At 51.4% G+C, this 25876-nt stretch overlaps 1 protein-coding gene across 1 annotated transcript in view; it reads right to left on the bottom strand.

The window, feature by feature from the left end:
• Nucleotides 1-20237, bottom strand: part of LOC105464557 (pleckstrin homology and RhoGEF domain containing G4B) — a 90772-nt gene extending 70535 nt beyond the window's left edge. Inside the window, exons 1-2 of the mRNA XM_071099180.1 lie at nucleotides 19842-20237; nucleotides 508-705 (exon numbers count right to left, since the gene is read on the bottom strand). Coding sequence (XP_070955281.1) covers nucleotides 508-705; nucleotides 19842-20222 — 579 coding nt within the window. The 5' untranslated portion in view covers nucleotides 20223-20237. The remainder of the gene's footprint in view (nucleotides 1-507; nucleotides 706-19841) is intronic.
• Nucleotides 20238-25876: the final 5639 nt, after the last annotated feature.

The following is a 25876-nucleotide window of genomic DNA, read 5'->3' on the forward strand; positions in this document are numbered from 1 at the left end:
AGACCACAATCCCTTCCAGGTGGGCCCGCACAGTGACTTAGCTCTGAAGTGCTCACTACTATCCCTTCCGGGTGGGCCTGCACAGTGACTGCCACAGTAACTTAGCTCTGAGGTGCTCACTACTATCCCTTCCAGGTGGGCCCGCACAGTGACTTAGCTCTGAAGTGCTCACTACTATCCCTTCCGGGTGGGCCTGCACAGTGACTGCCGCAGTAACTTAGCTCTGAGGTGCCGGCTCTGGAGAATGACTTGTTTCCTTCCTTCAAAGAGTGCAGTGCAAGTTTATTGGGGGTGGGGGACAAAGATGGCTCCACACTCCTGGAAAGCCTGAGAAACCCTTGTTTCTGGGACATGCAGCCTTGTTTGACCCTTCATTTGGGATAACGGTGGGAGGAGCCAGAAGCCAGAGGAAAGGACTGAGCCAGTGCCCTGATGGGCCCAATCCCAGGGAAAGAGCAGGTTCCTCCAGGTTGCCCACCATCTCAGAGCTACAGGGGAGGTACTCACACAGGCTTCCTGCTGCAGGTGCTGCAGGGCCCTCTTGGCTGGGAGGAGGAAGCTGGTGAGGCAGTGCAGCCCGTCCCCACCATGGCACCTCTCGGCCACGCTGAACAGCTGCCAGAGCACCGTGGCTGCCGTGGCTTCAAAAGGTGGGTACAAGGCAGAGAGCGTCCTCTGGATATAGGCATCAAGAGATTCCAGATCCTGAAACGAAAGAGAGAATTCACAAACTTTAGGGACAGAACTCAAGACAGGTGCACACGACGGTCCAAGGCTGGCATTGAAGGATCCACACTGAAGTCCCATGCCCTGTGTCTGGCATGATGTGAGTTAACTGAGAAAGACAAAAGGTGCAAGCAAATCCATGGTGCAGGGCGAGCTCCTGGTGTTTGTCCCTGTGCTGTCCCATGGCAGAGAGGCAGGCGTATTAGGCAGACCCGTGGCCCTGTCCTGGGGCGGGGGCTCTATATACCACCTCTGTAAATATGGGCTGCCATTCCTATCACACTGAGGCACAACCAAGCCTGGATTTGGGGTAAGTTTCATCCCCTGCACCTGAACAGCATAGGGTCTCTGGGGTGGGCCTGTGAGTCCTGCGGGAGCTGCTCCTCCCGGCTCTCCTGGGTTTGTACAGGGAGGAGGGGACAACCACCCATGGGGAGGACAGAGCTGGCCCGTGCGCCACTTTGTTCTCAGAAAACAAGCTCATCCACAGCAAATACATTTTAATTGTTGATGACTTTGTTGTCATTTAAACAGTACTGATGGTGAAACTCTCAGGGTGCCTTCCTCAAGGTTGCTGAATTGTGCCCATTTGGCACCCTAAAAACAGTATCATTGGCCACTGATTTCCTCTTGGCATTTTCGTGCAACATGCTTCTATGAAGAGACAATGATTCTTGTTTAAAAATTTGTAGTGCTGTTTTTGGAGGTAACAGTCCCTGAGGAAATGCCACAAGGCTCACGTGTGTGTAAAAGATCTGCCAGGCAGTGAAAGCCAAAGAAGTTAAAAATTGTGAAATCAGTTTTTAATGGCACAACAGTTACATCAGAGATGCCGCTGAATAGCTAATCACACAGATAATGTCCTAAGGAAACTGAAAATAAAACAGGGACTCCTCTGGCCTGCAGTGGGAGAAGGGTCTGTCTTGTCGGCCGGGCCTGCGACTGGAGGTGCCTGCAGCAAGCTCAGCTTCTGGAAACTGCGTGGGTCGGGGAAGGTCAGGGCTGGGGTCCTGAGTCCTGCATCCCACCAGCAGAGGCCCCTGCCGGCCCCGTCACCCCCCGGGTCAGCTCCCTTCCCCGCGCGCACTGGCTCGTTCCCACCGACCCGACAGGGCCACTTACTTGTTGACAGGAATGATCTAAATACAGTCTGAGTTTGTGCAGAAATGCTGATGTGATCTAATTTCCAAAAACGCAGATCACACCTGAGCCACACAGCAAACACACAGTCCACGAGAATGAGTGGGCCTGTCTCAGGCCGGGGACAGAATCACCCACCGGGCACCGGGATGGCTGTGCTTCGGGATGTGGGGCAAATGCTCAACTGACACATGAGAGATGGGCAGGAAGGAAGAGGAACATGATCTAGGACAGGCGTCTTGAATGGCCTGTTCCGCAGGAGCTGAAATGCCAGCCCTGGGCCGTCCTGGGAGAGGCGTCCTCCTACTTCTCTGATCCCCAAATCCAGGCCCATTCCTCCCCCACCCTCAAGTCCAGATGTGGTCAGCAGCCCAGAGTTCCGTCCAGGGCCACCGTCTGAACTGCCCGACGTGAGGAAGGAGACGGCCGGTGCACTTCGCTGCCAAGCCCTGGCCCTGCCTCTGCCTGATTCCACGATGACTGGGGCAGGCCCCATGCTCCACTCAGCGGGTCCCACCTGCACCCCCTCCTCAGAACGGCTCCCACTGGGGCCACTCAGGGCCTGGGCCAGAGCTGCCCCAGGGAAGCTGCCTGCAGACCGAGAGTCGGGTAGCTTGAGGCACTGAGTAAGCCAAGTGAGCCACGAACCAGGTCTATTCATAGCAGCCTTCGACTGCTCATGAGTCCTGTGTCCCTCGAGGGCAGGGTGTGCACCGTCTCCTGGCCTGGTGTGTGCAGCACCCTGATTCTGGGGACCGCCTTTGGGAGTGCCGCCAGCAGATGGCTGCTTGTGATGAGGGAGCTGCAGTGTGTGTGCAGGACTCTGAAGGAGTGTGAGCCTGGCCAGGCGCGGTGTGTGTGGACAGAGGAACTCCTGCCAGCTGTGTCCAGGCCTCGGGGCCAGGAGAGGGAGCAGACAGGGCAGGGGACCTGCAAGCACATGCCCACTAGCTCAGCTCAGCCCAATTTCTTGTGTTTGTAGAACTCAGGATTCTTGTTTCTGCCAAATGTACAAACGTGTGCTGACTTCAAACCCGAGGGCCTTCCAGTTTACAAGATCATGAGCCTCACTGAGGCACAGACGGTGCGGATGTGTGCACGTGTGTTGCAGATTGTGCGGATGTTTGCGTGTGTGTTGCAGAGCGGCCGGTGTGTGCATGTGTGTTGCAGAGCAGCTGGTGCAGTTCCAGTGCCCGCCAGTCCCTTGGCACTTTGCTGAGCTTTGCCCTGAATTCTATGTAATCACTTGGCCAATGGGGCGGTGGTGGTGGAGCAGGAATGGAAGAGGGTGTCTGAAAACCCATCTTAAAGCTTCACTCTTCAATAAAGGATTTATTTTTCCAATGAAGTTTAAAATTTTATTGAAAGGAGGGTGATATTTTAAAGTCAAGATGCTTGTTTCTCACCCTCTCTGCATTCCCTGGCTCGCAGCTCCACGCCCAAAGCGGACACAGCCCGGCCCAGCCCCAGCTTCTGTGTCACCTGTGGTTTAGCATGTGCCTCTGGCACCAACACACAGTGATGCTCACGATGCTGCAGCCCAGGGTGTGGTACCTGGAGGGGCATGGCAGGTACTTCTAATTCACTGCTGTGGCCTTTGCCTCTGGCCGGATATATATATATATATATATTTTTTTTTTTTTTTTTTTTTTTTTGGAGACAAAGTCTCGCTCTGTCGCCCGGGCTGGAGTGCAGTGGTGTGATCTCGGTTCACTGCAACCTCCGCCTCCCGGGTTCAAGTGATTCTCCTGCCTCAGCCTTTCGAGTAGCTGGGACTACAGGTGTGTACCTCCACTAACCGTGCCCAGCTGATTTTGGTATTTTTGGTAGAGATGGGGTTTCACCATGTTGGCCAAGCTGGTCTCAAACTCCTGACCTCCTGATCTGCCTGCAAAAAGCAGGACATCCATGGGCAGCAGACATCCATGGCTCCTTCAAACAGGGCCCCAGGGACAGTGGGGGCATCCACACTGCCCCTGCTCTGCCCCAGTTCCCATCAATGGCCACTTTCTCAGCACAGCAGGGTGGTGAGTGAGAAGGCCAGGTGTGAAACACACACCCCCCAGGAGGCTCGCTCTGGGCTGCTACCTGGTCACAGCAGCTCAGGCCCATCAGGACCCAGTGATGGCTCCTGGCATCCGGCCCAGGTACCCGTGCCCATCTCTGGTTTCCTGTCTGTGCAGACTCAGAAATCATCATTGAATCAAAACCTGTCTAGGAAGCCTCGTCTCAAACAGGCTTGGTGTGCAGGTCGGTCTGTCTACACCCAGCCATCTGCACCCGGTCTGTATACACCATCTCCGCTGGGGATGCTGAAGATGCTTCTAAGACTAAAGGTTCCGTTGGCCCAAAGTTGGTACAAGAGGGTGCTAGGAAGGATACGAAGGATGGCAAGGGGGAAGGAACGGAGCATGCCTTGCCTCCCTGGGTTTCTGTTCTACATTCTTTGAAGAGTTCAGCAATCACCAAAAGCTACGTCATCCCCGGTTCCTAATGTACTGACTTTATCACCTGAGTAGATTTATGAAGATTCCCAGGTCCTGGTGAAAAGCTTCACCCAGCAAATGTCTTACTCCCCTGAAATGGTTTTCCGATTCCCATATCCAACCCAATCCACGCGGGAAGCCCACTGGAGACGCAGGCCCTGGCGGCAGGGGATGGCCGAGTGCTCCAGCGTCTGGGGTCAAGCTGGGAGCCTCTGTTTTGAGGCCTCTTCTCCTAATTCCCTGAGCCCATGTGGTTACGGTAATGGAAAGGTGCTGCTCCACTCCACCACACTCCAATTCCTGTCTCCCCGAAGCCCAGGTATACACACCTGGCACACCCGAACCCAGGCTGATGCCCCAGCCCCACCCGGATCACTGGATTGGGAGCTACTGTGCCAGGTGGTGATGCAAGCTGCCCTCTGCTGTGCCCCACCGAGGTCCATCCAGAGCTCCTGGCCACACCAGGGCAAGTGCGGGGCAAGCCTTGGCTCAGTTCCCCTCCTCACTGACACACGCCCACCAAGCCCCTGCCCAGGGCAACCCTGCCCTCCAGGGACTCACAGTCCAGGGTGAGGCCAGACCCAGGGCAGGGATGGGCAGGTGGGATCCCAGGTGAGTCCTCAGCAGCGCCCAGCGTCCAGGCCAGTTTCCCAGAAGAACGGGCATCTGAGCAGGGCCCAAGGGTGAGAAGGTCTCGCTGTGTGAGGAGATGGGGAAGGGAGCACCCAAGACTCTCCCAGGTGAACCTTCAGCCTTGGCAGCCCCTCCTTCCTCCTGGGAAGGCCAGGGCTGTCCAGGCTCGCTGGAGGCCTCAGGGGCAACGTTGTGGAACTTACAATGGCAGGACGGGGTGGAGCCAGGGCCTGGGTGCCCAGGATGGGGCCCAGAGCACAGGACAGCAGTGGACCCCAGAGGGGCCAAGCATGGGGTCTCTGGGGCCAGGGTCCCTGACAGCAAACATCAAGTAGGCCCTGTCCAGTGAGCCCAGGGACTGTGCCTGATGGGTACGTGGGCCGCCTCAGCAGGACTGGCACCCTCCTCCAGCGGGCAGAGATGGGCAGGACCTGGAGCTAACCCTAAAGCCCCAGAGAGGTGGGTCTGCATCGGCACGTCCCAGCGGGCGGCCCTTGAAGCCGCACATTCCAGCCTCTTCCCACGTCTGCACTGAGCAGACCGTGGCAGGAAGAGAATCGGGTAAGAACTGCACCCTGCACGAGTCTCCACACATGGGTAACATCCAGTACCTCCACACCTGCGCGTGCGCACACACGTACACACGAGAACTGTGCCCTGCACCTCGTCTCTTACCACACACATGTGCACACGCACACACACAAGCTGCAGGCGGCACCTCGGTCTCCCTGTGGGCATACACATACACACATGAGAACTGTGCCCTGCACCTCGTCTCTCACCACACACATGTGCGCGCGCACACACACACACACACACAGAAGCTGCAGGCGGCACCTCGGTCTCCCTGTGGGCGCACACGTGCACACACACACAGAAGCTGCACGCAGGACCTCGGTCTCCCTGTGGGCACACACGTGCACGCACACACACACACACACAGAAGCTGCAGGCGGCACCTGGGTCTCTCTGTGGGCGCACACGTGCACACACACACACACACACAGAAGTTGCACGCAGGACCTCGGTCTCCCTATGGGCACACACGTACACACATGAGAACTGTGCCCTGCACCTCGTCTCTCACCACACACATGTGCACACACACACACACATAAGCGGCAGGTGGCACCTCGGTCTCCCTGTGGGCACACACGTGCACACAGAACTCAGAAACTGCACCTACACTCCTCCCACCCCTGCCTGTGCAGCCACCCTGGGCTCCGGCTCTTGCTTCCACAACTACATCTGCTCTCAGCCCTCACCCTGCAGCAGGAGGAACCATTTGTGAATTCAGCGGCACGTGGAGTTTGCAGAGCGGGGTCCTGAGAAAAACCTCTACCTTAAATTTGTTTCAGGTTTTGAAATGTGAGCACTGTGGACAATTACAAAGTGGAGTTCCACATGTTCATTAAATCGGCTGCCAAGTACCGTCGGCAGATTTTTCTGCCAAACTAAGAACAAAATACCTTGAAATAAATAAATAAATAAATAAATATGCAAGTATTTGAAGATAACTCTGTATTTAGGCCTAAGGTAATTTCTATCATGAAATCAAACAGCAAAATTTTAATCCGAGGACTGGAACCTTATCCTGCAAAACAAAGGGCTGGATGGGGGAGCTGTCAGGCCCTCAGAGACGGACCCCAACCTGCCCAGATGCCCTTCCTGGAGCAGCAGCTCTCGTGCTTTCCCAAGGAACTGAAAACAACTAGGAGGAGAACCACAATACACCACGCCCAGTTCTTTCACACTCAAAACAAGGGTCCTCGGGATTTTTACGGTGGTGAAGGCCCTCAACAAGAAGTGTGAGAGACTGATGTTAACCACAATCAGTCCTGAGCTGGATTATTTATGCGAAAACATGACTTTAGCTGGAAGTAAGGATTTGCTCATTCCAAACCATGACTAGGCAGAAAAGATCACACCAATCTAAAGAAAATTTACTACAGTCTTAATTATACCAAATCTAACTTTTCTACCATTGTGTCCAATCAGGGAACTTGCTGGCTTCCATCAAGACCTGGTCCCACGACTGTGCAGGAGACAGACGCAGGGGTGCACGCTCGGGCCACGGCCCCAGCTTCTGCAGCTGCCGTATGTTACAGTTCTGCAGGACAGCAGGTGACAACAACCATTCCTTCCTGCTTACATTGTCTTGAAGACGATTAGGCAGAAAAAAAATGTCCTCAAAATGTGTCGGCTTAATTACATGTACAGCTTCTCAGATCTCAAAGGGAAAAACGCATTCTTGTTCCTCCAAGGGTCTGCTGGCTTTGCTGCTAGCAGCACTGCTGAATGAAACCAGAACCAACCAACTTCCAACGAAAAGCGAATTCCCCTTTGTCTGAGGCCAGCTGCTTTGCCAGGTCTGTCGGGATCCTGTCTTTAAACAGCACACCTGGCCTCCCCAAACCATTGCCGTGCTTGTTTCCAAAAGAGAAATAACTAATTCTGGATGATACCATTGACAGGATGACTGAAACTAATTTTTCTAAATTGTAGATCTGACAGCAGATTCCACCTAAGTCATCAACATGGTTTCTTTCGAACACCTTCAGATTCCATTTAACAATATAAATAGGAGTAGACACAAAAGTGGTAAGTGGAGGTATGCCGTGCATTTGCATGACTGGATTTGAAATTTCATCTAACATGCTTCCAAAGCAGCCTCTGGGCAGGGCCCCCACACACAGCTGGGAATCCACAGCCGCGACGGGAATCAGCCTCATGGAGAAGTCTTCAGGACAGGAGCACGAGAACCCAGGACAGCCCTCACCCGCTGCGCAGTGTTCCTCCACCTTCAGGACAGGAGCACGAGAACCCGGGACAGCCCTCACCCACTGCGCAGTGTTCCTCCACCTTCAGTACACGAGAACCCGGGACAGCCGTCACCCGCTGCGCAGTGTTCCTCCACCTTCAGGACAGGAACAGGAGAACCCGGGACAGCCCTCACCCACTGCGCAGTGCTCCTCCACCTTCAGGACAGGAGAACCCGGGACAGCCCTCACCCGCTGCGCAGTGTTCCTCCACCTTCAGGACAGGAGAACCCGGGACAGCCCTCACCCGCTGCGCAGTGTTCCTCCACCTTCAGGACACGAGAACCCGGGACAGCCGTCACCCGCTGCGCAGTGTTCCTCCACCTTCAGGACACGAGAACCCGGGACAGCCCTCACCCGCTGCGCAGTGTACCTCCACCTTCAGGACAGGAGCACGAGAACCCAGGACGACCCTCACCCACTGCGCAGTGTTCCTCCACCTTCAGGACAGGAGAACCCGGGACAGCCCTCACCCACTGCGCAGTGTTCCTCCACCTTCAGGACACGAGAACCCGGGACAGCCCTCACCCGCTGCGCCGTGTTCCTCCACCGTGGAGGGAGCTGGCATCTTGTTCTGATTTGATTTTGTCTTACAGCAGGAAGGCTGTAATTTATAGTGTTAGTGAAAAACCACAGATATGATTTAAACTACGCATGATTCTTGTGCTTTTCCTAAAGCATCTTTCACCTTTTAATCTGAGTCGAGCGGCACTGGTGGTTGAAATGCAGCTGGAAGGACGTCAAACAACTTACCAGAGTCTCTGCCTGAGGCTGGGCAGGGCTGCCATGGGGCCTTGCTCACCAGAAAAATGGATTATTATCATAATTACTGTGTATACTGTACAGTGATTAATAGAGCCCTCTTCCTCTTTTCAAAATTGTGTAAAAAAATCAGGTTTATTATCTATTGAGATGAAGAAAATTATTTTAAAACCACTTTAAATCAGGTTACTGGTTGTCAACGTAATTAATATTGGAACATTTACACCCATTTATAATGATTTTCTTCCTTGAAGGATCCCTATTTTAGAAATGTTTATTACGTGCTGGATACGGTGGACACTGCATGTTGACAGAGGGATTTTGTCGTCTTCTTTTAAGAGTGTTGAGTTTTTTCCGGCAATTAAATTACTGGCACATGCACATCTGTGAGTGAATCAGTGCTGGGACTGGGCTGAGGGCGTCCAGGAATCAGTGCCGGGACTGGGCTGAGGGTGTCCAGGAATCAGTGCCAGGACTGGGCTGAGGGTGTCCAGGAATCAGTGCCGGGACTGGGCTGAGGGTGTCCAGGAATCAGTGCCGGGACTGGGCTGAGGGTGTCCAGGAATCAGTGCTGGGAATGGTGGCTGAGGGTGTCCAGGAATCAGTGCCGGGACTGGGCTGAGGGTATCCAGGAATCAGTGCTGGGAATGGTGGCTGAGGGTGTCCAGGAATCAGTGCAGGGACTGGGCTGAGGTTGTTTAGGAATCAGTGCCGGGACTGAGCTGAGGGTGTCCAGGAATCAGTGCCGGGACTGGGCTGAGGGTGTCCAGGAATCAGTGCTGGGACTGGGCTGAGGGTGTCCAGGAATCAGTGCTGGGACTGGGCTGAGGTTGTTTAGGAATCAGTGCTGGGACTGGGCTGAGGTTGTTTAGGAATCAGTGCCTGGACTGGGCTGAGGTTGTCCGGGAATCAGTGCCGGGACTGGGCTGAGGTTGTTTAGGAATCAGTGCCTGGACTGGGCTGAGGTTGTCCGGGAATCAGTGCTGGGACTGGGCTGAGGTTGTTTAGGAATCAGTGCCGGGACTGGGCTGAGGGTGTCCAGGAATCACTGCCTGGACTGGGGTGAGGGTGTCCAGGAATCAGTGCCGGGACTGGGCTGAGGGTGTCCAGGAATCAGTGCTGGGACTGGGCTGAGGGTGTCCGGGAATCAGTGCTGGGACTGGGCTGAGGGTGTCCGGGAATCAGTGCTGGGACTGGGCTGAGGTTGTCTGGGAATCAGTGCTGGGACTGGGCTGAGGGTGTCCGGGAATCAGTGCTGGGACTGGGCTGAGGCTGTTTAGGAACTGGTGTTGGGACTAGGCTGTGGTTCAGTGAAATAAGCCAGGCACAGAAACAAACTTCAAAAGTTCTCACTCATGTGGGAGCTAAAAATATGGATCTCATGGAGGTAGAGAGTAGACTAGTGGTTACCAGAGGCTGGGAAAGGAAAGGGGAACATGAAAGAAGTTAGTTAAGAGGTATAAAAATACAGTCAGATAGAAGGAATAAGTTCTAGTAGTCTATAACACAGTAAGCAAATTATAGTTAATAATTTGTTGTATAGAATACTGTATATAGCTAGAAGAGAATCACTATGTTCCCAACACAAAAGAAAAATGTTTGAGGTGACGAATATCCCAACCACCCTGATTTGATCATAGCACTTTGTATACATGTATCAAAATATCACATGCACCCAAAAATATGTATAACTATTACGTATCAATTTTTAAGAAGGAATAGAAAAGGATCTGGCGGGAATTCTGCAAAGGAAATGGCAGTATATCCAGAGTTGAGGGTGGGACAATGTACACAGTTATGTACACAAGCAAGTTTCAGGGATATAAAGACAAACGCAGGGAAAACTGGGGAAACCACTGCGTGCGGTGTGTTCTCTGATCATTGCTGGGCTGAACTCCCTCTTCTACCAGAGTAGGGGTTGCTAGACTCTCTCCTCAATTGCTTATTGTTTGAATCCAAGCAGAAAAAGAAAAAAAGTCCTGAGAAAAGTGTCAGCCCATGAACGAAGATGGGAAAGGAAAAATGAGAACAAAGCACTTGGGAAAACCCACTCACACGGCATTGAACTTCACAGGACGTGCCCGGTGGGAGCGACAGGACCTGGGCGGGAACATCTGACTTCACACACGGCAGGTGGTGTTGGTCCAACCCCATGCACTGGCTCTAAGTTCACAAGGTTGAAGACAGACAATGCTGCAGCTATCCCAGGGCAAGGCTCCTGTTCTAGGCCAGGGAAGGATCGGGCCCAGGGAGAGAACAGAGTGGTAACTCTGCAATGGAGAGGTGCAAATTTCCTGATGCTTCACCTGGAGCCTCAGCCAGATGTGCTAGCAAGAAGACTCTACCAGATTTGCTCACCATAACCACCTGCTCCAAGACCTGAGGGTTACAAACAGCCAGCATCGGCCGGGCGCGGTGGCTCAAGCCTGTAATCCCAGCACTTTGGGAGGCCGAGGTGGGCGGATCACAAGGTCAGGAGATCGAGACCACGGTGAAACCCCGTCTCTACTAAAAATACAAAAAATTAGCCGGGCGCGGTGGCGGGCGCCTGTAGTCCCAGCAACTCAGGAGGCTGAGGCAGGAGAATGGCGGGAACCCGGGAGGTGGAGCTTGCAGTGAGCCGAGATTGCGCCACTGCACTCCAGCCTGGGCAACAGCGTGAGACTCCGTCTAAAAAAAAAAAAAAAAAAAAAAAAAAAAAAAAAAAAAAAAACAGCCAGCATCAGCCTCAGCAGAAAAAAGTCATGTGTCACACAGGTGTCAGCCCAGGCAGGGCCCCAAATCCGTGAGCACCCTAGGAGTCCCAAGGGGGCCCAAGCCATTGGTGGAGTATTAGTGCTAGTGTTAGTGTCGGTGCTGTCTGTATTAGTCTGTTCTCACACTGCTATAAAGAGATACTCGAGACTAGGTAATTTATAAAGAAAAGATGTTTAATTGGCTCAGCATTCTGCAGGCCATACAGGAGGCACGGCAGCCTCTGCCTCTGGGGAGGCCTCAGGGAGCTCTGACTCATGGAGGAAGGCACAGGGGAGCCCGTGTCTTACAGGCGGGAGCAGGGGCAAGAGAGACGGGGCAGGTGCCACACGTTTAATCCATTTGCCCCGAGAATACTCGCCTGCAGCACTGGCAGTTGCAGTGTCTACCCTGAGATAACTTTGCCACCAAAATATCTTGCTTTTATTATTATTTTTACATTGCTCTAGTAGGTCAGCTTTGGAAACAAAAGATATCATTATGTTTATAGCATTCTGGTTTTAGTAGTGGTATTTCCATTTACAAAATATAGTCAAATCCTAAAAAATGTAGCTTAATTATACTCATAACAGTAACAAAATGACAGAAACTGATGTGAGTTCTAGTATATGTCAGGGACTACTTGACGGTTTTATATGGATTAACTTCACAACAGTCTTTCCCCTACAGACTTTTTTCCAGTTAGCTACATTTTGAAGTCTTACGCATTCGTTTTACTAACTTTTGCAGACTTTCTAGTAATTTTATATTTTGGCCTTTGGCACAAACTTGTTTCTCAAAGAGGTCATTTCTTATTTTAAAATTTACGTTCTTAAGATGTATTTTCATACAACATAATGAGATTTAAGAGCGGAGTCAAAAAGTTAGTTCTAAATCTTCCACAAAACACTAGTAAACCAAATCTAACAGCATGTTAAAAAGATTATTCACCGTGACCAAGTGGTAATTATTCCCGGAATGCAAGCGTTCTTCAACATAAGAAAACCAATCAATGTAATACACCACATTAACAGAACAAAGAAAAAAGCTCACACGATCATCTCAAGTGACACAGAACAGGCATTCTGACAAACTCCAACACACTTTCAAGATAACAGACCCAGAAAACCAAGAACAGAAAGAAACTTCCTCGATATGGTAAAAGGTATTTATGAAAAACCCACAGCTAATATCACACGCAAATGGTGAAAGACTAAAAGTTTTCCCCAAGATCAAGAACAAAATAGGGATGCCTGCTTTCTACACCTCTATTCAACATTGTCCTGAAAGTTCTAGTCAGAGTAATCAAACAAGAAAAAGAAACAAAAGGCATCCAAATTGGAAAGGAAGAAGTAAAACCATTTCTGTGTTCAGATGACATAATCCTTGATATAAAACATCCATAAAAAGCTAGACGGCTAATAAATAAATTCTGCCAAGTTGCAGGGTACAAGAACAACACACAAAAATTAGTTATGCTTCTATACACCAGCAATGAATACTTTGAAAAGGAAATTAAGAAAACGATTCCATTCACAATAGCATCTAAAAGAATAAAATACCTAGGAATAAATTTAAATATAAAGGCAAAAGACTTGCTTGCTGAAAACTACAAAACATTGCTGAAGAAATTAAAGAAAACACAAGTAAATGGAAGATATCATGTGTTCATGAATTGGGAGGCTTGACATGTAAGATGTCCAGACTACCTAAAGTGATCTACAAATTCGGTACAATCCCCATCAAAACTGCAATGGTCTTTTTTGCAGAAATGAAAAAGATGATCCTCAAATTCGTATAGAATTGCAAGGGCCTCAAAATTGCAATATATATGTACACACACACATATACACACACACATACACACACACATATACATATATATACATATATATATATACATATACACATATTTTTTAAGACAGACTCTCGCACTGTCACCTGGGCTAGAGTGCAGTGGCGCGATCTTGGCTCACTGCAACCTCCGCCTCCCAGATTCAAGCAATTCTCCTGCCTCAGCCTCCAAGGTAGCTGGGATTACAGGTGCACAGCACCACACCCAGCTAATTTTTTGTATTTTTAGTAGAGACACGGTTTCACTATGTTGGCCAGGCTGGTCTCAAACTCCTGACCTCATGATCCACCCACCTCAGCCTTCCAAAGTGCTGGGATTACAAGCGTGAGACACCATACCCGGTCCCCCCAAAAATTTTTTTTGAAAAAAAAAATGGAAGAACCAAGTTGGAATACTCAGACTACTTGATTTCAAAACTTATTATAAAGCTACAGCATTCGGCTGGTGGGGTGGCTCATGCCTGTAATCCCAGCATTTTGGGAGGCCAAGGTGGGTGGATCACGAGGTCAGGAGATCGAGACCATCCTGGCTAACACAGTGAAACCCCGTCTCTACTAAAAAATACAAAAAACTAGCTGGGTGAGGTCGCGGGCGCCTGAGGCTGAGGCAGGAGAATGGCGTAAACCCGGGGGGCGGAGCTTGTAGTGAGCTGAGATCCGGCCACTGCGCTCCAGCCCGGGTGACAGAGCGAGACTCAGTCTCAAAAAACAAAAAACAAACAAAAAAAAAAAAAGTCACTGAAAGCATGAGCAACAAAAGAAAATATAGATAAACAGAATAATAGAAAATGGGTCAAAAGATATATAGATACACTGAGATAATGGTTCAGATCTACCAGGATGGCTATAACGATAACGTAAAAAATAAAAAAGAACAAGTGTTGGTGAGGATGTGGGGAAACTGCACCTGTGCAGTTGCTGGTGGGAATGGAAATGGTGCAGCTGCTGTGGGCACAGTCTGGTGGTTTGTCAAAAAGTTACACAGAACTATGATCGAATCTTGAAATTCCGCTCTCAGGTATATATGCAAGAGAAATGCAAATATATATACACACACACAACTTATAAACACATGTTCATAGCAGCACTATCCACAGAAGCCAAAAGAAAACGTCCAAACGTCCATCAACAGATGAATGGACAAGCTGTGGTCTATCCATTCAGCGGAGAGTCATACAGCCATGAAAAGATATGAAATACTGATACATGCTGCAACAGATGAGGTTCACAAACATCATGCTAAGTGAAAGAAATCAGACACAAAAGCCTACATATTGTGCAATTCCGCTGATATGAAATGTCTGGAATAGATAAATCCATAGAGACAGAAGGCAGATGAGTTGCCTGGGGCTGCGGAGGACGGAATGTGGACAGACGGCTTGATAGGTAAGGGGTTTTTACTTTGGAATGATGAAAATCATCTGGGGCTAGAATGACAGGTAAGGGGTTTTTACTTTGGAATGAGGAAAATGATCTGGAGCTAGAATGACAGGTAAGGGGTTTTTACTTTGGAATGATGAAATTGATCTGGAGCTAGAATGACAGGTAAAGGGTTTTGACTTTGGAATGAGGAAAATGATCTGGATTCAGAAGGAGGTGGTGGTTGCCTAACATTGTGAATGTACTGACCTCCACTGAACTGTTTACTTCAAAATGGTTGATTTTACGTTATGTAAATTTCACTTTGCTAAATTCTTTTCAAGAAGTTAGTCCTAGTACCTTGTGGAAATTGTGCTAATTTTTTTTTCTCATTTGTTGGAACTGTTGCTCTCCCTGCATTTATTACTCCCACCCTAGCTGTAATCTTTCCCAAACAACCCCCTTCCCTATGCTTTTCTTCTCACATGCTGTCTTTTGGGGAGAGGGTATCTTTGTCTTGGAGGCTTTAGTGGTCACTGTGACTCTCTGGGTTGCTGCCATGGAATGCTCCAGCCTCCAGACACACGAATACTCATTCCTGTGTCCAATGTGGTCCTACAGGCTCCAAGGTGGTCTTCTTTTATCTTTCTCAACAATCCATAAAGAAAACTCAGGAACCCTGGAACTCAGTGGGGTTCATCGCCTAATAATTTGGGCACTTCTACAAAATACTTCTTTAAAATATTACGTGCTTGTTTTGCTAAAATACTACATATTATAGTTGTAATTCCTATTTATTGGTGATATCTTTGACTATAAACAACATGAAAATAATTTCTTTGAATATTTTTCCCTAAGACCTTTGACAAAAAATTGGAACTCATTCTTTTTTCCTTATTTCTAGAAAAATCTCCCTCTCTCTCATGTCAGAATCATAGAATGATAGCTAACATTTATTGAGCAGTTCCTGTGCTCCACACACTGCTCTAAGCACACTGCAAAGCTATTACCACTCAACACTAAAGGTGATTAAGGTGAGGACCAGGGCCTTCCCCTCCTTCTCACTGGGGAAACCAAAAGTTGACCTGGGCCAGTGTGTGCACAGCCTGAATCCCAAAGCACTATAACACCACCACCCACACCAAACGTCCTATGTCTCATTCTATTATACCAAGAGTTAGGGACCACGAGCTTTCAGAAACTCATTCCAATCCCCGATGTCCCACTGAATGCACGGAAATATGCCACTGCCTAAAGGCAAGTGAGAACTTCAGCAAAAGTTTCCACCAAACTGTACCTCCTTTACTAGACCCCGAGGGAGTGAGGGCATCACCACCAGCAGACACTGAAGAGGTGGGTGGTCTCCTCCAATGGCCACTAGAGAGGTAGGTCATCCCCCTCCAGTCGACACCAAAGGGGTGGGTGGTCCCCTCCACTAGACACTGGAAAAGTGGGTCTTTCCCTCCACCAGACACCAAAGGGGAGGGTCATTTCTATTTTTGACCATCTCAGGAATGATGTTCAGGTGGGAAGCCTGCAAGGAGAGTCCCACAGGGCAGGCTCCGCCCATCTACATAGCAACCAAAGGTAAATTTGTCTTAGAATAAGGCTGAGAAGGGAGGGAATCCGGGCTTTACCAGAGAGGATGGACAGATTGCTGAGCACTACAGAAGCTGGGGAATGAAGCAACCGGCAATGCTCCCTGGGCACACGGGGTCTGGCACGAGACAGGGCACAGTGACATCGGCTCCGACCATCGTACGCAGACCCTCCTCAGGGCCAGAGAGGCTTTGGGCTGACGATGCAGGCAGGGTGCCCGGAAAGCCCTCTCAAGGTGAGGCGTACCAGAGTTGAGGGGCACAGGGTGGATGTGGGCAGGCTTAGCTTCTCCAGGGGAGGCGTATTCTTGTTACCTGGCTGACTGCAGCGACTCCAGTGCAGAACCCACATCCACGCTGTGTCAGCCTCAGAAACCTAAGCAGTTTTAACATGTCAAAGAAATTCACCACGAAGTATCTCTTTCGCACAGTGTGATTTTCTGTCAGGGAAAATTTTGTAAGATCAATCTAAAATAATTCAAAAGCTTTGTCTTTGAGAATCTGGGCCCAGGTGTGAACTGCAGCCCAGAAAAGTGTCCCAGATATCACGACACAGGCAGCTTTCAATTCAGGAACACTCTGTTAAAGGACGGTAAAGTAAGTGAAGAGTGCAACTGTTTCCTTGTAAACAGCTTGTGTACATCTCTTTTCAAGTTTGACTCTAGGGTACTCGGAGAGGTAGGTGGGGCACAGATGATTCCTGCAAACAATGAACAGACTGAAGCTCAGAGAGGCTGAGCTACTGGCCCAAAGGACAACAGCTCATGGAGGGTGGATATGCTGGTTTCCAAGATCCCAAGCCTGTTCTTTGGACACAAGGTCGGGGTCTGAAGCCTGTTACCCACTTCACATACACCTACCCCCAGGGCCCCCCATATGGTAAAGGGAGACGGTGGGTGCTTTCTGCTCACCAGAGTCCAGACTCTCAGGCCCAGGACCAACACTTTCGGGACAGAACCTGCCACCTCTCAACCCCCTCCACCTGCCACCCACTCATCCCAGCCTACTCCTCTTCACTCTCCCCCTGCCCAGAAGCATGTTGGGTTCTCAGGTCAGACAAAGTCTGAGGCTCCGTCTTCAACAGCATGCTGGAAGAAGGGAGCCCCTCACCACACACGTGGCACCTGCGGTCTTGGCTGGACCCAACAGCACTGGCCTGTCCATAGGGAGCAGCGGCTGTGCCAGGTGTGGGGGCACCCAGGTGGGAACAGAACTGCTGCCCCAGGGCACAGAAGCACTGATGCTGTGTCAGCCAGGAGAGGCACCAACATTTCAGGCACCTTGAGGGGGGGAAGGAGAACCAGGGCCTTGAGTTTGGCTCAAACCTAGCTTTGCTGCTTCTCGGCAGGGAGACGCCAGGCAGGTGTTGAAGCCTCAATTTCCACCGTCTACAGAATGAGTAGCCCCACCTTGGAGGTCTGGGGTGAGGGTTAGGAGGCTCTAGATGGCCTGACTTTTGTTCAAACGCAAAGAGAGAACAAACTCATTCTGTTTGTAAGGAGGGAGGCAGAGGTGTCTGAGCTGGACTCAAATGATTTCTCACAAAAATCTCTGAGATCTGGGGATCTGGGGCCTCCTGTGTTTGGCTGGATGATACAACCTGTGAACACAGGTCTCAGAGAGCCTTGGGGCAAATTACTTCCTCAGCTCAGCATTTTTTGGATACTTTACAAGTAATGAATTTCTGTGAGACCACCGGCCGGCCTGAGAGCTAGCCAGTGCCACAGAGCCCACAAAGGCGATTTCAGACTAGACCCACCCACCAGAAAGGCCAGCAGCGCCCCTCTACCAGGCTAAAAGATGAGGGTCCTCTGGCTAACACAGGGGACCTGACGCCCTGGCCTCCTGGCTGGCTGCGAGGTCAGAACCTGTGTGCTCCCAGCCCAGGCCACACCTGCATTTGCACACCAGATGCCACACAGTGAAATAAAAACCTGGTGTCTCCTCAGAAACAGAAGTCTGAACCCACTTCTCGGTGGGGGTCACCAAGCACTGCTGCCCAGTGGGTTGTGATCCCATAGGAAATGGAAATGCTGAATATCTCACTGAATCTCGGAAACGTCGGCCTCCTAAAAAAGATCTCTGAAGTTCCCCCTGACCCACAGAGCCTGGAATTTTGTGAATTCGAGGCAGGCTCAGGGAAATTGAAAGCTAAAACTCACCTTTGTCCACATTACATGAAGATTTACAGTAAATCTCTTCGGAAGGCTGAGAAACCTACCTTCCCAGGAATCCTGATTCAGGACCCACCCGCTGCCTAAGGCTCAGCCAAAAGTATCCATTATGCCCCGTTTCAATGACATTTAACTTAATTTTTTAATTATAGGTTTTATTTCTTAATTAGACATCTAGACATACCAACTAAACTTTTTAGGCAAAAGTGCTGTTGAGTAACAGAAGTAGAGTGTAATTACCACACCTCAACCACTCTTTAGTTTCACACGGAACAGGGAAAGGCAAACCCAACGTACTTTTTGCAACTCACACGAAAACCTGAAAACAGCTTTATCGCTCTTTCCCCAAACCTGAAATAATTGTCTTGTTTCACTAGGAAATGTTTCTTACTTAAATCAACTGGCATTCCAACACAAAAGTCAATCTTGGTATTTTTAAGTAAAAATTCTCTTTGTTCCGGCCACCACAGGTCACTGCTCTGTCCCACCGGTCTGAACTGAAGAGTAACTTCGCAACTCTCAGTTTTGGCGATGAGATTTCACAGACTCCCCTCCCCTGGCTCCCCTTCAGGCACCGAGAGGGCGAATCTGTCCTGAAAGCGTCTTTCTCCTCCGAGTAGTCCTGAGGCTACGAGGAAAAGGGCACCTGAAGCAGGTCCCTCCCAGCCGCCGCAGGACCCCAGGCTGGACGTTCGCGCCCCACGCCGGGCCCCGGCCCGCCCTCACCCCCATCCCCGCCCGCCCCCGCCAGCGCCCCCTCTCGCCCCGGCGCCCCCTCTCACCCCGGGGCCCCCTCTCACCCCGGCGACCCCTCTCACCCCGGCGACCCCTCATACCCCGGCGCCCCCCTCATACCCCGGCGCCCCCTCATACCCCGGCGCCCCCCTCATACCCCGGCGCCCCCTCTCACCCCGGCGCCCCCTCTCACCCCGGGGCCCCCTCATACCCCGGCGCCCCCGCTCACCCCGGCGCCCCCTCTCACCCCGGCGCCCCCGCTCACCCCGGCGCCCCCGCTCACCCCGGCGCCCCCGCTCACCCCGGCGCCCCCTCATACCCCGGCGCCCCCTCATACCCCGGCGCCCCCTCTCACCCCGGCGCCCCCTCTCACCCCGGCGCCCCCTCTCACCCCGGGGCACCCTCTCACCCCGGCGCCCCCTCTCACCCCGGGGCCCCCGCTCACCCCGGCGCCCCCGCTCACCCCGGCGCCCCCTCATACCCCGGCGCCCCCTCTCACCCCGGCGCCCCCTCTCACCCCGGGGCGCCCTCTCACCCCGGCGCCCCCTCTCACCCCGGGGCCCCCTCTCACCCCGGGGCCCCCTCTCACCCCGGGGCCCCCTCATACCCCGGCGCCCCCTCATACCCCGGCGCCCCCTCATACCCCGGGGCCCCCTCTCACCCCGGCGCCCCCTCTCACCCCGGGGCCCCCTCATACCCCGGCGCCCCCTCTCACCCCGGCGCCCCCTCATACCCCGGCGCCCCCTCTCACCCCGGCGCCCCCTCTCACCCCGGCGCCCCCTCTCACCCCGGCGCCCCCTCTCACCCCGGGGCCCCTCTTACCCCGGCGCCCGGGCCGCCCCCGCCGTCGGCTGCGCTGAGACCCATCCCGGCCCCGAGTCCCCCGAACTGACTCCTCCGAGGCCGCCGCGCTGGGCCGACGCCGCCTTCGCCGCGCGCGTTCCCAGGGCCCCGCCCGATCCGGGGCAGAGAGAGGCGGGGCCGGGGTCTCCCCGAGGAGGCTCCGAGGGTCCGGCCTGGGCGGGGCGTCTCCCGGGACCCGGCTGTGCGGCTCCCGCCTGGCCCCGGACGCGCCCACCTGGGCGGCTCCTCCCCGAGCGCGGGCGGCCGCGGCTTCTGCTTTTGTTCTCTCGGAGTCCGGAGCTCGGGACCTGCCATTTTGTGGCTGCCGCCCGCGCCCCCGGACGGGCCCCTGGTTTCCATAACGTGGACGCACAAATCCGAATGTTCCATATGGAATGTTCCACTATGCAGAAAGAAAGTAGGACCGTGTGGGGCTTTCGCAGCCCAGGAGTCCTTTGTGAGCTTCTCCGGCCCCAGTTTCTACGGATCTGGTTCCTTCTTTGCCATGGGTCCATGGTATTACGGATGATTTTCCAAAACATGGACTACTAACATAGCTTGGTTTATTTAAAAAGTACTAACTCATCAACTACTACTGGTCAGTCACAGCACAGCCTCCATCTTTGGGGAGCTGACATTCCAGTGGAGGGAAATAAGCCAATGGACAGAAAACACAAATCCAGTCAAGGAAGGCCTTTCTGATGGGGCAGGCAGAGCAGACACTGAGAGGAAGCTACCTGGGACTTCTAGGCAAAGGAGCCACCTGTGCAAAGGCCCTGTGGGGTGGGGTGGGGGGGACAGATCTGGTGAGTTCACAATCACAGCAAATGTGGGGACACTGAGAGGGGATGGGGTTGGAAAGGAGGCGACCTGTTCTGACTTACATTTCAGAGAGCTCAGCAGGCCCAGGCAGGAGATTAGGAAGTGGATGCCTAACCTTGGTGAAAGTGATGAGGTTGGGTTACGCGGGAATGACAGAGGTCGTGGGAAATGGTCAAAGCAGGACCTGTAAAGGCAGAGGGGGCAGGACTGCTGAAAAACTGGCTGTGGAGAGAAAGAACCCAAACAGCATAGAGGCAGACACTGAATTAGTGACCCTGCCACCACCCCCAGTATGCCCTCCAGTGTGCAGAAGTTGGAGGCTGCAACGCCACACTCCAGGATCCCTTGCACCTGGTGTGCAGATGTGCGCATTTTTGCCAGGAGATGCACTACGTGAGATGGGGAAGGAACCCAGGAATCGGGCCGGACACAGCAGATGGGTGTTGAGGTGTTTGGTTCTTCTGGGTCCTGTCCCTGGCATTGTTGGTGCTGAGCAGCAGAGGACAGGAAGTGGGGGTTTCCCTAACAGTCCTACAGAGTGGCCGGGCGTTTCTCCAGGGTTGTGGTTGTTTCTCGCTGTTCTGGTTTCCTGACTCTCCCATGGATGCTATGATCTACCCAACGGCTTCACACATATCCTTCACTGCTTAAATTAGCTACAGCGGATTCTGCTGTCTGCAGTCAAGAGTCAGCAGCAACACAGCAATTCAAGGATTTGGGGCCTGACCAGCAGGTGGAAGGTGTTGCCATTGACTGAGATGGGAGAGACTGGAGAAGCATGTCCAGGAGGAAATGCCATATGAAGACTGAGCTGCCTATTGAACGTACTGAGTGGACTCCCTGCTGTATGAGTTTGGTTCTTGGAGTAGCGGTTGGGTTGGAGATGTGGTTCTAGAACCATCTACCATGCAGGTGTGTCCAGACAGGTGGAACTACCTGTGCAGACAGAGGGCAGGAGGAACTAGGACTGGGCCAGGGAATGTGTCCATGCTTAGAAGTCACAGGAGTGATAGATCTCCTTCTCAAACTCTTTTTAAAAACTGGAATGGAGGGAACGCTTCCTAGCATATGGTAGGAGGCCAGCACTTCTCGGAGACCAAAGCCAGATGAAGACGTCGCGAGAAAGAAAACTACACACCAATATCCCTTATGACTACATGTGCAAAAAACCTCAAAAAGATGTTAGGAAATAGTATGTTAAAAGGACTATTCACCACGACCAAGTGGGATTTATCCCAGGAACATGGGAGTGGTTCAATATAAGAAAATCAGTCAATGTCGTGCACTGCAGTAGCAGGACGAAGGGAGAAAACCCACACGATCATCTCAATTGATGCAGAAAAGGCTTCTGAAAATTCAATACCCTTTCGTAAAAAAGCTCTTGGAAAACAAGGATGGGAGAAAATTCCTCAAGTGATACAAAGTATTTATGAAAAACCCACAGCTAACATCATACTCAATGGCAAAAGACTGAACATTTTCCCCAAGATCAGGAAGAAGACAAGGGTGCCCACTGCTGCCATGTCCACTCAACACTCTGCCGCAAGTTCCAGCGACAGCAACAGGGACAACCAACAAAAAATAAATAAATGAAAGACTTTCAGGTTGGAAAGGATGACGTAAAACTCTCTCTATTCACAGGTAACATGTTCGTATATAGAGAAAATTCCAAAGAATACACAAAAAGCTACTAGAGCTAATACAAAAATTCAACAAAGTTACAGGGTACAAGATTAACATGTGAAAATCGGTATTTGTGTTCCTATGCAGCAGCAATTAATACGAAAAGGAAATTAAGAAAGCAATTCCATTTACAATAGCATCCAAAAGAATTAAATACCTAGAAATAAGTCTAACCAAGGAAGTGAAAGATTCATATGCTAAAAGCTACAAAATATTGAGGAAGAAATTAAAGAAACAAATATATGGAAAGCCAATGTCATGTTCATAGATAGAAAGACAACATTGCTAGGACGTAAATACTAACCAAAATGATCTATAAATTCAATGCAATCTCTTTCAAAATTGCAATGGCTTTTGTTGCAGAAATGAAAAGGCAGGTCCCCAAATTCACGTGGAATTGCAAGAGGCCCCAAATAGCAAAAATGATCTTGGAAAAAGAATAACAAAATTAGGAGACTCATACATACTTCCTGAATTTTAAATTTACCCCAAAGCTACAGTAATTAAAACAGCACAGTACGAGCGTCAGGACAGACTTACAGACCAACAGAATAGGAAAGACAGCCTGGAAATAAACACTTAACATAGACAGTCAAATGATTTTTGGCAAGGGTGCCAAGAACATTCACTGTGTAAGGGACAGTCTTTTCAACAAATGGCACTGGGAAAACTGGATATCCACATGCAGAAGAATGAAGTTAAAGCTTACCTTACACCTGTAAAAAATTGACTCAAAATGAATCAAAGACCTAAATTTAAGAGCTAAAACTATAAAACTTTCCAAGAAAACACTGCAGTAAATCTTCGTGGCTGGATTTGCATTGAGGCACACTCTCAAGAAAGCAAAAAGACAGTCTGCCAAGTGGAGAGAATATCTGCAAATCGCGTACCTGATAGGGGCCTAATTTCCAGAATACACGAAGAACTAAAACTCCACAACAAAACAACCCAATTTAAAAATGGGCAAGTAAGTTGAATAGACATTTCTGCAAAGAAGATAGACAAATAAGCACATGAAATGATGCTCAACATTAGTTATTACAGAACTACAAATCAAAACCATAATGATACTACTTCATGCCTACTAGAATGGCTCTAATAATATACTTTTTTAATGGAAAGTGAGTGTTGGCCTGGATGTGGAGAAGTTGGTACCCACAGGTTGGTGGGAATGTAAGATGGTGCAGCCACTGCAGAAAAGTCTGGTGGTGCCTCAAAGAGTTAAACATAGATGTACCATAGGACCCAGCAATTCCACTCCTAGTTGCAGACTCGAAAGAACTGCAAGTAGGGACTTGAACAGATAACTGTACACCAATGTTCATGGCATTAATCACTACTGCCAAAAGACAGAAACAAATCAAGTGTCCATCAACAAAAGAATGGATGAACCATATGTGGTCTCTACACACAATGGGATATTATTTGGTCATAAAAGGGACTGAAATGCTGAGATCTGTGACAGCATGAATTGAAGAGACCTTGAAAACCTTATGCAGACATGAAAGGACAAATACTGTATGATCCCACTTCCATAAAGGAGCTAGAACAGGCAGATTCATAGGGAGAGAACATAGACATTATCACAGCCTGGGGAAGAGAGCAATGGGGAGTTCTCACCCGGGTACAGAGTTGATGTCTGGGATAGGGAAAGTGTTGGGTATAGATAGTGGTGATAGTTACACAACATTGTGAATGTATTTAAATGCCACTAAATGGTACACTCAACAAATGGTTAGAATTGTAATTATTGCATATACTCTACCACAATACAAAATACTAGCAGTACTGTAACCACCCAATCATGAATTATAACTGATTATAAAACATAATGCGCTATTATGACAGATTTCTAGATAAAAACTTTTGGTTGCAAAATCCAAAATATGGATGAACCAACAAGGCTATTGCAAAGGAACAGCCAGTGAGGTAGGAAGAAAGGTACTTGAACAGATATCTGTACACCAACGTTCATGGCATTAATCACTACTGCCGAAAGACAGAAACAAATCGAGTGTCCATCAACTGAAGAATGGATGAACCATATGTGGTCTCTACACACAATGATGTCCCAGGTCCAAGGAAGAAAGTGTTTTAAAAGGGGGAGAATGACAAATCTTGGCCAAATGCTATTGGTCTATCAAGACGGGAACGGAGAACTCATCATTAGATTTGGCAACAGATAGATCACTGGTGACCTCAGAGCAGCATCCACAGAGTGGTGGGGACAGCTGCTCAATGTGAAGGGGACAGAGCCAATCAGAAAGGGGAGGGGAAACAGGGGGAGGGGAGGAGGAGCGGGGAGAGAGGGGAGAGGGAGGGGGAGAGAGTGCGGGGGAGAGAGGGAAGGGATCATGGGAGGGGTGGGGGGAAGGGGAGGAGAGTGGGGAGAGGGAGTGGGAGAGAGAGTGCGGGGGAGAGAGGGAAGGGATCCTGGGAGGGGGTGAGGGGGGAAGGGGAGGAGAGTGGGCAGAGGGAGCGGGAGAGAGTGCGGGGGAGAGAGGGAAGGGATCCTGGGAGGGGGTGAGGGGGGAAGGGGAGGAGAGTGGGGAGAGGGAGCGGGAGAGAGTGCGGGGGGAGAGAGGGAAGGGATCGTGGGAGGGGGTGAGGGGGGAAGAGGAGGAGAGAGGGGAGAGGGAGCGGGAGAGAATGCGGGGGAGAGAGGGAAGGGATCATGGGAGGGGGTGGGGGGAAGGGGAGGAGAGAGGGGAGAGGGAGCGGGAGAGAGTGCGGGGGGGAGAGAGGGAAGGGATCATGGGAGGGGTGGGGGGAAGGGGAGGAGAGTGGGGAGAGGGAGCGGGAGAGAGAGTGCGGGGGAGAGAGGGAAGGGATCCTGGGAGGGGGTGAGGGGGGGAAGGGGAGGAGAGTGGGCAGAGGGAGCGGGAGAGAGTGCGGGGGGAGAGAGGGAAGGGATCCTGGGAGGGGGTGAGGGGGGAAGGGGAGGAGAGTGGGGAGAGGGAGCGGGAGAGAGTGCGGGGGAGAGAGGGAAGGGATCGTGGGAGGGGGTGAGGGGGGAAGAGGAGGAGAGAGGGGAGAGGGAGCGGGAGAGAATGCGGGGGAGAGGGAAGGGATCATGGGAGGGGTGGGGGGGAAGGGGAGGAGAGTGGGGAGAGGGAGTGGAGAGAGAGTGCGGGGGAGAGAGGGAAGGGATCCTGGGAGGGGGGTGAGGGGGGAAGGGGAGGAGAGTGGGCAGAGGGAGCGGGAGAGAGAGTGCGGGGGAGAGAGGGAAGGGATCCTGGGAGGGGGTGAGGGGGGAAGGGGAGGAGAGTGGGGAGAGGGAGCGGGAGAGAGTGCGGGGGAGAGAGGGAAGGGATCGTGGGAGGGGGTGAGGGGGGAAGAGGAGGAGAGAGAGGGGAGAGGGAGCGGAGAGAATGCGGGGGAGAGAGGGAAGGGATCATGGGAGGGGGTGGGGGGGAAAGGGGAGGAGAGAGGGGAGAGGGAGCGGGAGAGAGTGCGGGGGGAGAGAGGGAAGGGATCGTGGGAGGGGGTGAGGGGGGAAGAGGAGGAGA

Source organism: Macaca nemestrina, chromosome 6 (genome assembly GCF_043159975.1).
Source record: "Macaca nemestrina isolate mMacNem1 chromosome 6, mMacNem.hap1, whole genome shotgun sequence".
Lineage (NCBI taxonomy): Eukaryota > Metazoa > Chordata > Mammalia > Primates > Cercopithecidae > Macaca > Macaca nemestrina.